Consider the following 17,777-nt stretch of genomic DNA (forward strand, 5'->3'; position numbering starts at 1 on the left):
GTCTAGTGCCTCGGTCCTCCCTAGCTTTACTGGGGCCAGTCAGGATTAGCTTGGAGGCCTCATGAGACGAAATAATATTTTCATACTTTTTGGTCTGTACTGACCTGGAGGTAAGAATTCCATTAGCTGTACTGTTACTGCAGATTTCTCTACAAGAAATTATGCTGTTTTCCGTATACTTTCATTTATTCCTCCAAACCATGGGAACTGTGTTCCCACATTTTCCAAGAGGAAAGCTGGGCACAGAGAGATTAGCCTTGTTCAAGGTCAGAGGGACAGTAGAGCAGCAGAAGGAATCTCAAGCTGAGGTGTCTGAATGTGTAAACGCTACAGCAAACTGCTTCACAATAACTGCTTGAGGACTGACAGAAGTTAAACTGCTTTGTGGGGTTCTGCTGGTAATATCACACATAAGCAAAGATCTAGCTTGCTAAGAAAGGAATATTATCACCTTGTCTCCTCCCTAAGGAGCTGGCATAACATGCATGTTGCAAAGTTTCCATATGCCCAAGGAATTCTTACAATATTCTAAAACATCTATTTCCAAACAGTTCTCTCTTGGCCCACAGTAGAGATCTACTGCAGTAAACAGAATGTACAAGAAGGGGAGATCCCTGCTTACGTAGACATTTGTACAGTGCTGCTTGGCTGGGGGAAATCAAATCATAATGGCCACTCACTGAACAAGTCATAGATGATTCCTTAGCCCTGTGTGTACACTCACTGAACAAGACAGAGACGATTCGTCGCCCTGTTTCAGAACGTCGGTTGTGGCAGGCCTTCCCATGGAGGAGCAGAAGCAATGCTTCACTTGGTCCAGCATATGTCTCTCAATTGTGGGGAGCAGGAGAGCTTCTGAAAGCTCAATCTGGTGAGCCTCGGTAGGAAAGTGCTCTTCCTAAGGCCTCCGCTGGGCAGGCAGTAGAAGGTACCTGCAACTGTTACGATACAGACTGGCATAACAAACAACCCTCGGGGTCCCAGCTTTGCTGAGTAATATTCTTGCTCACACGGAGTCCAGTGGGCAGGAGACCAGAGGGTCAGCAGCTGTGCTTCACACAGGCATTCACAGCCCCAGCTGCAGACGCCTCTTCAACGCCCCATCAGCCCAGCTTTCAGCATCCAAAAAAAGAGGGATGATTGCATGTGGGAAGTCTTATGGACTAGGTGGAGAGGTAGTATTTCATTTTGTACTGGCCAGACATAACTAACTGTAAGGCATACTGGAAAAGCTGTAGGTCCATGAGGAAAAGAAAACAGAAGGTGAATAGCAAGCCTGCCGGAGGAGGAGGAAGAGGAGGAGGAGGAGGAGGAAGAGGAAGAAGAAGAAGAAGAAGAAGAAGAAGAAGAAGAAGAAGAAGAAGAAGAAGAAGAAGAAGAAGAAGAAGAAAATTAAAAACTGATTGTAGCCCCAGCAGACAGTCAGCAGGCAAGTGTCCTGCAATGAGGCCACTCCACCACTATCCCCAATGGCATCAGTGCCCCCCCCCCAGGCACAGGCAGCACCTGCACCAATTGGAGGAGAAATCAACACTTGTACTTATAATGACCCCAAACCCAGATGGGTAGATGACAGTGTAAGAATACATTCAACAACATAAAGAGTAGAAGGCACCACCAGAACCTAGTGGTTCTACAACAGCAAGACCTGAACATCCCAACAGAGATGAAGCGGGAGAATACAATCTTAAAAATAATTTGGTGAAGACGATAGAGGCCCTTAAAGAGGAAATTTAAAATTCCCTTAAAGAAATGGAGAAGACAAACAAAAAAATTGGAAGAAATCAATAAGTTGCTCAAAGAAAGCCAAGAAAAAACAAACAGGTGAAGGAAGCAGTTCAAGACTTGAAAATTGAAAGAGAGGCAATAAAGAAAACACAAACTGAGGGAATTCAGGAAAAGGAAAATCTGGGAAAATGAACAGGAACTACAGATGCAAACATAACCAACAGAATACAAGAGATGGAAGAGAGAATCTCAAGATGGTTGGATACATCTACACATGTGCCTAAACATAAATAAGAATTATGGGTTAATTTAAGTGTAAGAGCTAGTCAGTAATAAACCTGAGCTAATGGCCAAGCAGTTATAATCAATATAAGCCTCTTACTTGGGGGATACAAGTGGGAAAGAGAGATTTGTCTTGACAGCCAGCTGGCCAGGACACAGAAAAACTTCCAACTACATAGGGGTAACTCTAACCAAACAAGTGAAAGACCTGTATGACAAGAACTTTAAGCCTTAAAGAAAACAATTGAAGAATATGTCAGAAAATGGGAAGATCTCCCATGCTATTGGATAGGTAGGATCAACATAGTAAAAATGGCAATCTTACCAAAAGCAATCTACAGATTCAATGCAATCCCCTCCAAAATCCCAACACAATTCTTCACAGACCTTGAAAGAACAATACTCAACTTCACATGGAAAAAAAAAAACCTAGGACACCCAAAACAATCCTGTACAAAAAGCAACTTCTGGAGGATCAGCATCCCTGACTTCAAGCTCTACTATAGAGCTATAGTAATAAAAACATCTTGGTATTGGCATAAACACAGACATGTTGCTCAGTGGAATTGAACTGAAGACCCTGACACTGATCCACACACCTATGAACACCTGATTTTTGACAAAGAAGCCAAAAAAGTGTACAATGGAAATAAAGAAAGCATCTTCAACAAATGGTGCTGGCATAAGTGGATGTCAACATGTAGAAGATTGCAAATAGATCCATATCTTTTGCCATGTACAAAATTCAAGTCCAAGTGGATCGATCAAAGACCTCAAAATAAGTTACACTGAACCTGATAGAAAAGAAAATGGGAAGTAGCCTTGAACACATTGACACAGGAGACTACTTCCTAAATATAACACCAGTAGCACAGACACTGAGAGCAACAATTAATAAATGGGACCTCCTGAAACTGAAAAGCTTCTGTGAGGCAAAGGACATAGTCAATAGACCGCCTAGAGAATGTGAAAAGATCTTCACCAACCCCACATCTGACAGAGGGCTGATCTCCAAAATATATAGAGAACCTAAGAAACTAGAAATTAAAAAAAAAATGGGGTAAAGATCTAAACAGAGAATTCTCAACATAAGAATCTCAAATGGCCCATAAACATTTAAAGAATTGGTCAATATCCTTAGCCATCAGGGAAATGCAAATCAAAACAACTCTGAGATGTCATCTTACACCTGTCAGAATGGCTAAGATCAAAAACACTGATGACAGCTTATGTTGGAGAGAATGTGGAGCAAAGGGAACACTTCTCCACTGTTGGTGGGAGTGCAAACTTGTACAGCCACTTTGGAAATTAGTATGGTGGTTTTTCAGAAAATTGGGCATCAATCTACCTCAAGAACCAACAATATCACTCTTGGGCATATACCCAAAGGATGCACAATCATACCACAAGGACACATGCTCAACTATGTTCATAGGAGCATTATTCACAATAGCCAGAACCTAGAAACAACTAGATGCCCCTCAGCTGAAGAATAGATAAAGAAAATATGATACATTTACACAATGGAGTATTACTCAGTGGTGAAAAATAATGACATCATGAAATTTGTAGGCAAATGGATGGAACTAGAAAAAAAATATCCTGAGTGAGGTAACCCAGACCTAGAAAGACAAACATGGTATGTACTCACTCATAAGTGGATATTAAATGTAAAGCAAAGGATAACCAGGCTACAATCCACAGCCCCAGAGAAGCTAGGCAACAAGGAGGACCCTTTGAAGCACATGCATTGATCGCCCTAGGAAGGAGAAATAGATAAGATCTGGGTAAACTGGGAATGTGAGGGGGGGAAAGGGATGGGGGAAAAGAACATGAGTGAATTGGATGGTCAAGTTGGGGGAGAGACAGAGAGGGAGAGCAAGGAAAGAGATATCTTGATAGAGGGAGTCATTATGAACCCCATAACCTGTTGCTAAGGAAATTCCCAGGAATCCACAAGGCTGTCCCCAGCTAAGTCCCCAAGCAACAGTGGCCAGGGTGCCTGAACTGGCCTTCCCCTGTAATCAGATCGATGACTACCCTAATTGTGATCATAGAACCTTCATCCATTAACTGATGGAAGCAGATGCAGAGATCCACAGCTAAGCACTTGGCTGACCTCCTGGAGTCCCTTCAAAGAGAGGGAGGAGGGATTATATGAGCAAGGGGGGTCAAGATCATGATGAGAAAACCCACAGAGACAGCTGATCTGAGCTAGTAGGAGCTCACAGACTATGGACTGACAGTTGGGGAACCTACATGGGACCGAACTAGGCCTCTTAATGTGGGTGACAGTTGTGTGGCTTGGGCAATATGTGGGGCCACTGGCAGTGGGAACAGGATTTATCCCTAGTGAATGAAATGGCTCTTTGGAACTCATTCCTTATGGAGGTATACCTTGCTCAGCCTTGATGCAGCGGGGGGGTGGGGGGGTGTAAGACAAATTGCTAAACAGTCTTATTAATAAAAATCCAGAGCCAGATATTGGGGTGAAAGCCGAGAGATCAAGGAATAGGACAAGCCACAGCCAACCTCACCTCACTAACTCCTCAGCTTCCAAAGAGACCTACTTCCTGTATACCCATGCCTATATGCCTTTCTGTTCTGCATCTCACTTCCTCTCTCCACCCACCTACATTACTTCCTGTCTGTCTGTACAGACCTCCAGACCTCTATGGTTAGTGCTGGGATTAAAGGCATGTGCTACCATGGCCTGACTTCTCTGTTTAATATAGTGGCTGGCTTTTCCCACTGATCCTCAGATAGGCCTTATTAGGGTGCACAATATATTGGGGGACACAATATATCACCACAGGGGAGGGGCTTGGTCCTGCCTAGACTTGATATGCCAGACTTTTTGACTCCCCATGGGAGGCCTCACCCTCTCTCCTGAGTGGATAGGGGGAGAGGGAGGAGGGAGCAAGAATGGGGGAGCGAGGGGAAACTGTGGTTGGTATGTAAAATTTAAAAAAAACCAAACTTTTAAATAGAAAAAAAAAAAAACAGCAATTATTGCTAAGGGCCCAGGTCTCTGAATTTGCCAATACATAGCCCTCCAGAACCTCTTTTGTGCATCCGTTCGGGATTACATTACCATGTGCCTCGGAGACTGTTTCACATGATAAAGGACAAGAAATGGCCCCAGCCATCACAGAGCTTGTGGTAACCCATGCAGCAGTGGTAAGTGAAAGGGGACGGGATTTATCTGAAAGAAGAGCCCATGAACGCCCTTGAGAACCCAGCACCCAGCACAGGGCTTCATACCTAGTAAAAGGGCAATGAATTGAAGCCAGGCAGGCAGTAGGTCTCGTACTAAAGGGTGAGGGAGGAAGTGCTTGTGGGTAAAGCTGGAGAAGATTTCCCGATTTCATATATAAACAAAAGTGGACAGGGGAAAAATAAAACACTAGATACATCTCATTTATATACTTTGGATCACAAATGGAAACAGAGTGAGTTTCACAAAACCTCACGCAACATTTGAGAGCCTCGTGAATCTTACATTTTGCCTTCTGCCTACATTAAAGCAGGTTTTAGGAGTGTCAGTTTAAGCTGAATGTGTTTAATGTGAAGACTTGGCAACACTACATTCTACACACACTATGTTTTTCCATGCAGCCATAAAATGAATTTTATATCAATGTTCATAAAAATGCCACATCCTCAAAGGCAATTTGAAGACTAGTATGCACTGGCCACTCATGATTCCCACATGCTTTTTGGTCACTCGGTCTCAGAGCCAGTTCATGGCCAGGTTGTCATGCACAAGCTCTTAGAAGAGCGTTTTTTAAAAAAACATTTTATTTTATTATTTTTAATAATGTGTATGCATGTGGGTCTCTGTGTGGTTGTGCTAGGCCGTCAGAATCCAGAGACATCAGATGCCCTGAAGCTGGAATTACAGGTAATGGTGTGCCACTAGACAGGGTCACTAAAAATCGAACCTGGGTCCTCTGGAAGAGCAGTGCTTACTCTTCACCACTAAAACATTTCACTGCCCCTAGCAGGGGAATCCTTTAAAGTATATTCTCCTTGACACTGATCTTTATCTATTGAGTACTTTACCTTTGTATGAGCATGTCCCCAAACACCTATTGGATGATAACTATGGCCATAGGCTATGGTAATACTTTTCACTGATTGCTTAATTAATACTTATTTATACTCTCAGCATCTTCTTATAGCTCAGGATTGCGAGGCTCTTGCCCAAGGACACAGAGATTATTGGCAGCAGATTGGAATGCAAAGTAAACAGCACTCTATGACTTCCTCAACTAACACAAAGGTTCACGAGTAAAACACTCTGGTGTCTCTGGGGTGTGCCAGGGACAGCAAGGCATTGTCCAGGGAAGAGAAGTGACAGTGTCTCTGGCCTCAGAATTTCTTTGACAGTTACACATTTTAAAGCTAGAACTATTTTAGCTATTGATCAGGATATTTGGAAGTTAGAAAATACCAACCAAGCTATGTATGTACGTCTTTGGAGAATTTGGTAGAGGCATGGATTCTTTTATTCAAGGGGTTACACTCAGGAAACAAAACTAGTATTTGGAAACCAATTAGAAAGCAATTAAGTCCTAAAGTATGCAACAGCCCATGTGGTTGAAAATGTTTTGGAAAAATCGAAATGTGGGGCACAACTGCCAGAAGAGGGTCCTCAGAGCAGAAGGCATTTCAGGTGAATACAAATGAACAAGAGAGTTTCTGCTCTGAAGGAAACATTGTAAAAGAACTTTTAGTAACTGTAAAGTACGTACTTGACTTTCATATGCCACTTTAATTACTCAATTTGTCTATCATAGTTATTCTTTTTTAACTTTCTTTTTATTTTTTCTTTGTGTCTTTCACATCATGCCTCCCAATCCCACTCATCTCTCTCCCCCCAAAAATTAAACAAAATAAAAATTAAGGGAAAAAAAAAGAGGAAGGGGACAATCTCATCAGCAGTGAAGAACTCCGGCTGATCTTCTATAGGACCTGTGATTGTCTCCCAACACCCGCTGGGTGGCTGACAGCCACCCGTAAATGCATTTCTGGGGATCTGGTGCCCTCCTCCAGCCTCTGTGGACACCCACATCCACATGGTGCACACAAACTCATGTAGACACATACACATACGTACATAAAAATAAACCTTCAAAAGAAGCTCTTCAGGCAAAGCAGCCTGTCTGATTCACTCTTTTTCTTTGTTTATGTGTGTGGGTGTTTTTCCTGGATGTATATCTGTGCACCATGTGCATGCCTGGTGCCCGTGGAAGCCAGAAGAAGGCACTGAGTCCCCTAGGATTGGAGTTACAGATGGTTGTGCCCCTCCTCACTTCTGGAGATCAAATCTGAGTGCTCTGGAAAAGCAGACAGTGCTCCTAACTGCTGAGCCTCCACTAAAACACACACACACACACACACACACACACACACACACACACACACACACAAACACATTTATTTGTTTCCTTTGTGTGTCAGGCAGGGTACATGCTTGTGAGAGTCTGGAAGTCAGAGGACGACTCAAAAGAATTCTCTCATTCTACCTTGTGGCCCGGGGATTGAACCCTCATCATCAATACACGTTAATACCAAGTGTAATTTTGATCACATTCACTGCTGAGTTTTTCTGTGATTTACTACAGCTAACGCCCACACAGGAAAGGAACACATTAAATTTGATCCTGACTTTTACCAAATGTTTATACTCAGGATCACAATTCTGAGTGTCTAAATGCTTCCTGAGTAAAAGTAAAGGTCAAGAATAGAAATATAATCTCAGCTGGATTCCCACCATCCAACAGAGCTGCTGGCACTCAGACCCACTCTTTTAAAACAAGCTGCAGACTCACCACAGGTGGAAAGCCTGCTTCTTTGGATGGTGTTGCAAGTTGCCTGCTGAAAATGGTAGCTGACCTTCCGGAAGGATGGGCTGCAGAGAACACTGACTGCCGCATGAGGAAATAACTGAGTTCTTACAGTTCCAGTCAGCTCCACTGGCCACATCTTAACCCCCAATAGATGCCCAAATAGTCCCTTGTTAAGACCTAGCAAGGAGGAAATCTGAGGGAAGGCTGTTATCATACTAGCCCGAGAAGGAAGCTGAGAGGGTGGTCAGCAGCTCCAAGGAAGAGGGGGAACAGAGCTGTTCACGGTCATCATACGTGACCGCAAAGGGGAAGCGATGGTGAGCTGGGACACAGAACACAGCCCAGCACCTCTGTCCCCTCCTCCTGCTGAATTAGCGTTCATGGTGGTTAGGGGATGTGGAGAGTGGCAAAATGATGAAGAGACAGACTCCACTGACATCTTCTTCAGAAGCTGCTGCTCTCGGGCCGGTGGTGGCTCAGCAGGTAAGAAGAGTGCTTGCCACAGAGGCCGGGGGAGCTGGGTGCGAATCCTGCAGCCCGCAGTGGAAGGGGAGCACCAACTCCTGGAAGTTACACTCCAGCTTCTCAATATGTACTGCTAGTGCACCCAGATGTCTGCTCTCTCTCTCTCTCTCTCTCTCTCTCTCTCTCTCTCTCTCTCTCTCTCTCTCTCTCTCACACACACACACACACACACACACACACACACACACACACACAAATAAGGTAATTATTTTGAAAGAAGACCCTCTTGGCTCTCATGTGACACTAGTTAAGAATAAAAAAGTGAACGTGATGACTGCTCAGTGTCCAGATGGTCAGTGATGAGTATCATCGGCCAGCCTCAGCCTCCTCCCCACGCCCCGAGACTTTGGTGCCTGTTCAGTATCAGCCCCAGTGAGGGTATCTTCCTTTTCCCTGCAGTGCTGGGACTTGAGCCCGGGGCTTTGTCCTGTAATCGGTGTTTCCTTACAATTACTTCCTGTCCTGACTATATCCTAAGCACGGTCTCCTTTAAGGTCAGATACTATAAGGTCACTTGGACACGTCTGTACAGGCAGCAGAATCAAAAATGCCCAAACAAACCTGTTCAGTAATGTGATGTGGACTGGTTTCATCCAGATAAGCCACTGCCTTCTGGGGATGGCATATATCAAAGGCAGGGGTTCTGTGCAGCCGGAACAGCAGCACTCACTCTGCCTGGATTGAAGCCATGTCCGTCCTCCAGCCCAGGAACCCTGAGCGTGGGGGAAGCTAGCTGCAGAACCCTCTGCTGGGCCAGGAGGCAGGCTTTGACAGACCTTTCTCACTCATGTCAGATCAGGGCTGAGCTTCCCTGGGCACAGAGGAGACTAAAGGGAAGCACAGAAGTGTAAGCCGTAGCTGGCCACAGGAAGGAGAATTCCTGTTAGACTGAGAACATGCCTGGCACCCATACGACACAGCTGGAGGCGAATGCCATGTGAAAGCGTGACCCAGGTCAGCAGTTTGTGACGGTGACTCCATCCTGAAGGTGCCCTGTGGCCTTTGTCATCTACTCTGTGGTCCACAGTGCTTCTCGGCAGCAAATGTCTGCTCCCTAGAGGCCACATGGTGGCCCTTCAGACTCCAGCTCAGACCGGAACTTAAAGCATTTTTCAATAAAATGTTCAGGCCTCTATCCCCGGCTTCCACAGAGCTAGTCTTTCCACCGAGCTTTTCACTGCAGGTGCACACTTCTCTGTCCATTGCACACGGTGCAGTAGTGACATGCTACACCCCTGGTTTCCAGGACAGCTGTGAGACCTCACACCTGAGTCCACTTTTCAACGGTGTCTCTGGCTCTCAGTTCACCTTCTACATCTTTGAAAAATATCAGGGAAGGATTTCTAAATTCACAACAAAGAACGTTTGTTTCCCTCCCTGATGAAACTCCGCTGTCTCTTCAACACCTCGTGAAGGAATGTCTTTGTTGTGGTGGTTTGGCTGGTTTGGTTTTTAGAGGCAGGATCTCACACTGTGTTTGAGCTGGCTTCAAACTCACAGCAATCCTCTTGCCTCGACCTCTCAAGTACTATAGGACTACAGGTATGAGCCAGCATGCCCAAATTCACACATGCTCTTTTTTCTTGAGTCTCTTATGCAAACGATCTTTTTCTATCTCCAGTTAAAGGAAAAATAGTATATCAGTGTATATACAATATATATTTTTATATTCTTATAGAAACATTCATTTTTAGTAGGAACACAGATCATTTTATGGAGTCTTAAAACCCTCATATATCAACAGACAATGCTATTAAAGAATACAAGGAGAGAACAGTCCACTGAAGTGAGAAATCCTTATCACTGTGAAGCTCCCTCTCTACTCATGTTTAGTGCTTTATGATTCTCAAGTGACACAATGCTGAGACATGTACTCCATTGCAAAACCCTTCCAGGGTTCTAATTATTACAGACAATAGCTGGCTTTGTGACAGGCAATAACCTACCATTATATACCCAGTTTTGTATATATATATATTTGTAAACACATTTTCTCTTACCACTCACACATTATATCAGATTTGAGAAGAGCACCTTTAAAGTGTGTATATTTTTGAATTATATAATTACATGGCTATAAGTGATGCATGTCCTTTATGTATTTTTTTCATTGTGACGAGGGACTATGGTCATGAGCATGAATTTTATACGGTCAGCTTAGGTGAGTAACTGTGAATCTGAATCAAGAAAGGACATTATCCTGGCTTAAGTGCACTTACATCCTTTGGGTTAGGAAACAATTACAGTAACATCTAATACAGCTAATGAAATTACACAATGTTTGGCACAGTGATTTAGGAGCTGAAGCTGTCACAGTCCACTCAGGTCCAGTGATCTTGTCCTGATGATCATAATCACAATGCCAGTCACTAAGTAGGTAAGCAGAGTTTTTAGAATCTGAAGGGGATCATGTACACTAACCCAGAAAAGAGCTTTGAATACAGATCCATCTTTCAGTATTCTTAATCCACATGCTAAAAGCCTCCCAGGAAATCTTTCAGATTTATGCTGTGGCAGGAAACAGCGCTGAAGCAACAGGAGGAAGCCAGACCAGCATGTCTGAGTAAAGATTTAGAGGGTTCGTGGAAAAACAGTAACACAACTCTCAAGCTTCTGCTGTAAGCCACCAGATGCAATAAAATAACTGAAGAGAGAAAATATTAGAGCCATATTTTCTCATATGTACAGTTAATCTAAAAAAAAATCAGAAGAACCTGAGCCTTTGAAAGATACATCCTTTTATATTTTAAAACCACCTTTGGAGGCCTGTGCCTGACAGCCTAGCAGAACAGTTTATTCTGGAGTTCCTCTTTCTTTGTTTAAACACAAGGGTGTGGAAAAAAAAAACCCAGCTTTGTTTGGCTCAACACAAGACAGCACCCAGAGCAGCTGAAGAACCAGCACCGCCATCGGAGCTGTGGACCCTCCCTTCCGGGGTAGAGCCTGATGGGGAAGGTCAGGGCTGGGTCAGTCACTGCTGGTGCAGCATGGAATGTTCTCATGCCAGCCAGCCATCAGCTCACCTTGCAGGACCTCCATGGGGAGGACAGTCCAGGCATTTTCCAGGTAGGAAATGTAAATATAGCGAGCTGTATTGCAGGCCAGTCCAATGTACAAAACCCTGGAAAAGAAAAAAAAAACACACACAATATGAAGCAAAGTAAGTTGGGCCCCAGAATGAAACACAGATCATGAATATTATTTATGTTTCCACTCTCCAAACCATTCATGATTCAACAGATATTTTCCAAACTTAGGAACAGGAAAGCTCATGGACAAACTTAACCACCAGTGTAGGAAGGAGACCGCCCTACCGTATCTGCCCACTGCCTTGCCCAAATGCTTAATGTAAAAGCCAACATCGCCCTTCCTGAAACTTTATTATTGGCAGAACTGGTGCTTTTTCACATAGTCCGGGCACACGGCCAGCTATAATGACGCTGCTGGCTTCCTCCCAGGGGGCTGTAGCCTAAATATGCCTGGGACTGTAGCTCCCCACAATGATGGGGGGGAGAGGTTAAGGTGGATGGGGGGAGTATAAAAATGGGAACCTCAGCCTTGATTATATACGCAGGTCACCAAAGAGGTTCATGAGATTCACATCATTGAAAGCCAACCACAAATGATGAACATCAAACCAAATGTTTTCTCAGCAGTTCAATTGATTCATGTTCATTATTTTACAAATTACACGTGATATCACATTCTTACAAAACAGATAAATATGCAGCACCCTCTAATATCACAACCACCAAAAATGTAAGGACAAACCAAAACAAACACAGACCAAAGCTGTACAGCAAGCCTGGGCCCCACGGTGGCTGCTTCTTAGCACACACTGCGATAAGGAGCATCTCCCTCCCCATTTCTCCCATTTTCTACTAATTTTCATAACTTCAAGGCTTTTCTTTCCTCTCCTTTATCTGTGTGTGTATGTGAGGAAGGGAGGGAGGGAGGAAGAGGGGAGAAAGGGAGGGAGGGAGGGAGGGAGGGAGGGAGGGAGGGAGGGAGGGAGGGAGGGAGGGAGCACCCTTAGAAGCCAGAAGAGGGTCCTAGACCTGGAGCTACAGGCTGTTGTAAGATGTCCAATATGATGCTGGGAACCCAACTCGGGTCCTCTAGAAACACAGGAAGTGCTCTTAACCACTGAGCATCTCTCCAGCCCCACTTTTCATGTTTTCTAAAATCTTAGTGGATGAAAATCAGAAAGTGAAAGAAATCCCACCCGACAACCAGAGCGGCAGTCCTCATCTTGCTCAGCTGTGTTTTTACATTTTTCTACACACTGCTCTCTTTTTTCCAACTTTGCTCTTGGGTCCCTGGCTAGAAGTGATCCTAAATATGGAACAAAAGGATGGAGAAAAGACAAAGAAAAGGCGAAGGGGTAGGAAGGATGGAGACACACCATTGGAAGGAACTTGGAAGGTCCTCCAGGAAGTCCTCTTGATATAGAGGCCTGAGTCATCAGTTCTCTGGAGAGTATATTCTTCACACTTACGTGGCTTGGTGAATAAAAGCATGTATTTCAAAATTGTTTGATAAAAATTATTTTTCCTGAACTTGCTACTAATCTATCAGCTTCTCTCTCTTACAAAATGACACAAAAGTTAAGATGCAAACCCCACTACCAAAATGCAAAACACATTACACAGGCCTTTTGACTTCACTGAAAGCAGCCTCATACATGGCCTCCAATTGGCCTAACTTAAGGATCAGCAATAGGGGCCATGACGTAGATATCGGAAGCTTTCTGAGCCAGTCGGCTGCCATTCAACCCACTGTGGTGGTGTGATGGCAGCCACAAGTGACACACAACATTTCAGTGAGATGCACTGTAGTTTGAATTTCACATAATGTTATTCTTCTTTCTCATTCTTCCAACCATTTTCAAAACATAGAAAACTATCCTTAGTTCACGGGATATACAAAAAAATGGGACGTAGGCCAGTTTGGCCCTTAAACCGCAACCTTGACTGCAGGCCTAGCTGAGTAATTGCTAACCTTAGTTATATCAAATTTACTCTGATAACTTCAAAACACAGATGTCAAGATCCATCTCAATAAAGAGCGCTCTGGCTAAAAGCCAGGTGTGGTGCTTTGGAAACCTCCACGACTGTTCTGATACTGAGTCAGGGTCCGGAACCGCAGGCAAGCTCATCACAAGCTGTCTCCGGGAATAGCTCCCATAAATCTCTCACAAACAAACGGATAATCCACTTTTCCAACATCAATACTGCCTATCTTCAACCACGTTTTTGAGCCATGAAACTTTCATTTGATCCAGGACACAGTCCAAAACTCTCGGCCTCTGCCAAGCAGCCCAGATTAAAGGGTACGTTATGCTGTGGCCTCCGGGTTCTCCACATGTGGGACTCAGTCACTAGAGCAGCTGCTGTGGAGCTCCTGGGTCCGACAAGCTGGGTTGCTATGAACTTAAGTTAGCCTCTTCTTCATCCCCATGGTTCTATGTCTTGACAGAAAGTCTGTTAGATCAAAAAGGAGCCCCATAAAAAGAAGGAAATTGAGAATAGTCACAACAAGCTACTGTCTCTCTAAAGCAGGATTTTCATGTGTCAAATAGTGATAATAACATTATATTCCACGGGTTTGTGAAGAAGTCGCAGCACAGAAGCACTTGATGAATGGTGGCATTGACATTTGTTTTAAGTGTCCAAGAAATTTTTTATTCTCTGAAAAAAACCACTCTCCCAGGATTGCCAAGGGGGCCTGTTTAGTTTTAGATCTCAAGTGTCCCCCACAGTCTACCTGTGGCAGTTCTGCTCCCCGGATGGTGGTGCTGTTGGGAACAATGGGAACTCTAAGAGGCCAGTGTAGGTCACAGCCGGTGGAGCTGCCTTGGGAGGTTGTGGGGCTTGGCTGGTGGAGGTCCTTGAAGGTTAAACCTGACCCTGCTTGCAGTCCCATTCTCCGATTCTCAATTCACCAAGATATGAAGAAGCCACAGCATGAAGCTCCAGCCACCACCCTTCCTGTCATGATGGACTATATCCATAAAACTGTGAGAACCAAACCCCTCCTCCCCTTAAGATGCTACCGTGACGTATTTTGTCATAGCAGTGAGGAAAACAGCTAACACAGGGGACATGTACTTGAAGGGGATGTTAGGACACGCCCCCCTTCCTGCTTATCTGCTTCTCGGCCACCATGAGGTTTCGAGCTTTCCTCCACTTTCCCTCTCCACCATGGTGTCCTCCCATGTCACAAGCCCAAAGCAACAAGGTCAAGTGAACATGGAGTGAGATCAAAGCCCAAGCATAACTTACCTCCTTTCAAATTTTGCCTCTAGTATTTTGTTACAGTGACAGAAAGCTGACTAATACCAAACTTTGTTGCGGGATATTTGGTCAACCCTGAGATTGCAAGCCACCAGTTGACTGGAAATAACCATAGAGAGTGAGGGGAAGTTGGGAGGTTGGAAAGAGGGGCACAGGAAATAGAATGGAGGGACATCCTGTTGGAAGAGTTTTGTTCCAGATGGCGTAGGAGAACACCCTCTTTCTGAGAAGGTGGCAGAGGAAGGTCAGCTGGCTGCTTTCCCTGCCTCTCTGAGCTAGCAGGTGTTCACCCCAGCCTCTGGCTCCCAAGTCTTTATCGATAAAATAAAAAGGGAGAGACTTAGTTAAAACAACATTTGCCTCCCTGTGTGGAGGCTGCTGAGGTGGAGGTGGGAGGCAAAGGCTTCGCTGGGCTGCAGCTTCAGCAGGGAGGCTGTGGCGGCTGCCGAGGGCTCAGTCAGCAGCTGAGGCAGTGATAGGATCGGGGCAGCTGCTGTGCCGCAGATATAAACAACAGGGCCTGAGCATTTTTTTCCCCTCACCAACCATTTTGTGGAACAATAGTTTTAAGAAATTCACAAAGGTTGAATTAGGAGCAGAAAGAGAAGGGGTGTTTGGGTCTATGAAAAGGTATAAGCATAGACATGCTGACCTGGCACTGAAAAGTATTCCAGCAACCTAAGGATCCCGTAAGTGTCTGAATGGGATATTTACACTATGATATGTTCCCTTTTATACACTGGATTGTGCCCAAAATTGAAGGCCTAAGTGCTAAGCCCCAATACTCCCTGAGTGAGACTCTATTTGGTCACGTAAATGAGATCACATGGCTGGGTCCTACCCCAATGTGACTGGTCTGGCATCTCAGAAGAGGAGAGGGTGAAGGGACAGACAGTGGAGGAGGACGAGCCAAGGAGAGGCCCCCAGAAAAGCTAACCCTGTTGGCACTTTAGTCCTGTACTGATAACTGCGAGAACTGTGAAGAAATAATTGTATTCGAAGCTGCCCTGTCTGAAGTATTTCGTCAGGGTGTCTCTCACCATTGCATTTACTCAGATGAGATTACAGGTTGGTTGATGGAGAGGAGGTTATTGGGTGTCTCTGTCTGCACAGGCCAGTTCTTAACATTCAACATAGAGCTGTGTTCAGCGCCTTAGGCTCCTGAGTACCAGGGAAGCTTATGTGGAAACCTATGACCGTTGGTGTGATGATCACAGCAGCTTTCCTCACTTTCCTATTTCATAGCAGGAGTCAGTAATAAAAGCAGACAAGAACTAGGCCATTTTGGAGCAGCTATTTGATGTAAGTGAAGTTATCCACTAAGAGGTATAAACGTAATGAGGAGCCAAATAACTTGTCAGATTATCTAGCCTGAATTGGAGCAAAATATGAAAGTCAGAGAAAAGTGTTATGAGACTCTTGTGAGATGCTACTGTGTACCCTGTACACTGTGCTGGGTTCAAGAAGAATAAAGGGGAACAGAAAATGTTCTTTGCCTTCAAACACCTGACAACCCAACCCAGTGGGAGAAAGCAGCGTAAATAAAATACATTAAGGACATAGGCACAACAAGCCATGGGATCCAGCTACCCACACAGGGTCAGACATACCTGTGTCAGAAGGACAAAGTGGGGAAAAGCTTTATAGACAGCAGGAGCAGACTGAACAGAAATTAACCAGGAAGCTGAAAGATTCACAGAGACCATGTTGGAAGGATACAAAAAGGGTGTGTGTGTGTAAATAATAAGGGCAGAGGGGGAAAGTACAATTTTCTACTCCAGACCTATTCTAGAAATTATTCCAGAGAGAACAGGGATGTGGACAGGAAGTCTAAGTGGGCTTGTCCTGAGATACTCATCTGATTGGCTGTACATCAAACCTGCACCTCAAGGTACTGTATTTACAGAAGTAATGTAGGGTACTGGACTTTTCCACCCTCATAGGACATGATCTGGGTTTCTGTTTCAGCTTAAAATGATGGAGAGGTGGCTCAGTTGGTAAGAGCACTGGCTGCTCTCCTGGAAGACTAAAGTTCAACTCCTAGCACCCATGTCAGGCAACACAAACTGCTTGGAACTCCAGCTCTGGCCAAACTAACACCCCTTTCTGGATGCACAGACCCATGGCAGATACACACATGTACACCTAAACATCTAAACAAAATAATAAAAATAAAGTTAAAAAAATAACAGGGTCCTAACTGAGATACTATTGGATATTACTCCTATATTTTTAATCTGTTGAGAGTCTGTATGTTGAGAGTAAATAAACCAAATCATTGCTAAACAGTTGAAAAGTTCACAATAATTTTCTGTCTGGGAAAAAAAAAATGATGGTTTGGGAATACAGACTTAAAGAAACTGCTTGTTTGCTTTAAGAGTGACATCATCAGAAAGCATATGGAATGTAGTGGGGACATTCCCATCAAAACAATGTTCTATTAGAAAACATTTCCCACACAGCCTACCTGGCACAACACTACATCCTCCAGCCCATATGCATGTCAAAGGGACAACTGGTCAACCATCTCACCTGCCCCTGTGTCCTTCGGATCTCACTCAGCTCAGTGTGTGTGCGCGCATGTGTGCATGCGTGTTCACTCGACTTTTACCTACTTGGAAATATAACAACAAAGCAGAAGTGATGGATCCCATTAAGGACAGCCCTATTTAGTTTTGAATATTCTTAATTTTCTTCCTGGAGATAAAATATACAGATAAAAGGACAGTAAAGAGAAATAAATATGGCCAGGAACTGGCACTACAGTGGCCTTGCTGCTGGTGGCTGTTACTGTGCTCTTAGCTTCTTTGTCATCTAAGAGGAGGACCTGACAGTAGCACGGAATAGCTTTAGTCCAGCAGAGACCGCAGACTTCCTGTCACCTTTAGCGGTAGCTGCACAACACACAGACAACTAAAATGACCATTGTCCCCCCTTCACCTTCCCTTCGGATGCAGTGTGGTTCTTATGCCCTGTCCTCCGAGGAGAGGCCGATTGCCCAGGATACCTGTCTGGTGGCCTCCAGGCATTCTGGCTTATCCCTTCAGCTGTGGTATGGGAATGCCTTGGGATTTTAGACATCTGTGGCTTA

At 44.4% G+C, this 17,777-nt stretch overlaps 1 protein-coding gene across 3 annotated transcripts in view; it reads right to left on the reverse strand.

The window, feature by feature from the left end:
- Mfsd6 (major facilitator superfamily domain containing 6) overlaps positions 1-17,777 on the reverse strand; it is a 48,607-nt gene that overhangs the window by 11,067 nt on the left and 19,763 nt on the right. For all 3 annotated transcript variants that reach the window (XM_006974856.4, XM_015993740.3, XM_042260405.2), the window contains exon 2: positions 11,414-11,511. In XM_006974856.4, the coding sequence (XP_006974918.1) occupies positions 11,414-11,511 (98 nt within the window). The remainder of the gene's footprint in view (positions 1-11,413; positions 11,512-17,777) is intronic.

This window comes from Peromyscus maniculatus, chromosome 13 (genome assembly GCF_049852395.1).
Source record: "Peromyscus maniculatus bairdii isolate BWxNUB_F1_BW_parent chromosome 13, HU_Pman_BW_mat_3.1, whole genome shotgun sequence".
NCBI lineage: Eukaryota > Metazoa > Chordata > Mammalia > Rodentia > Cricetidae > Peromyscus > Peromyscus maniculatus.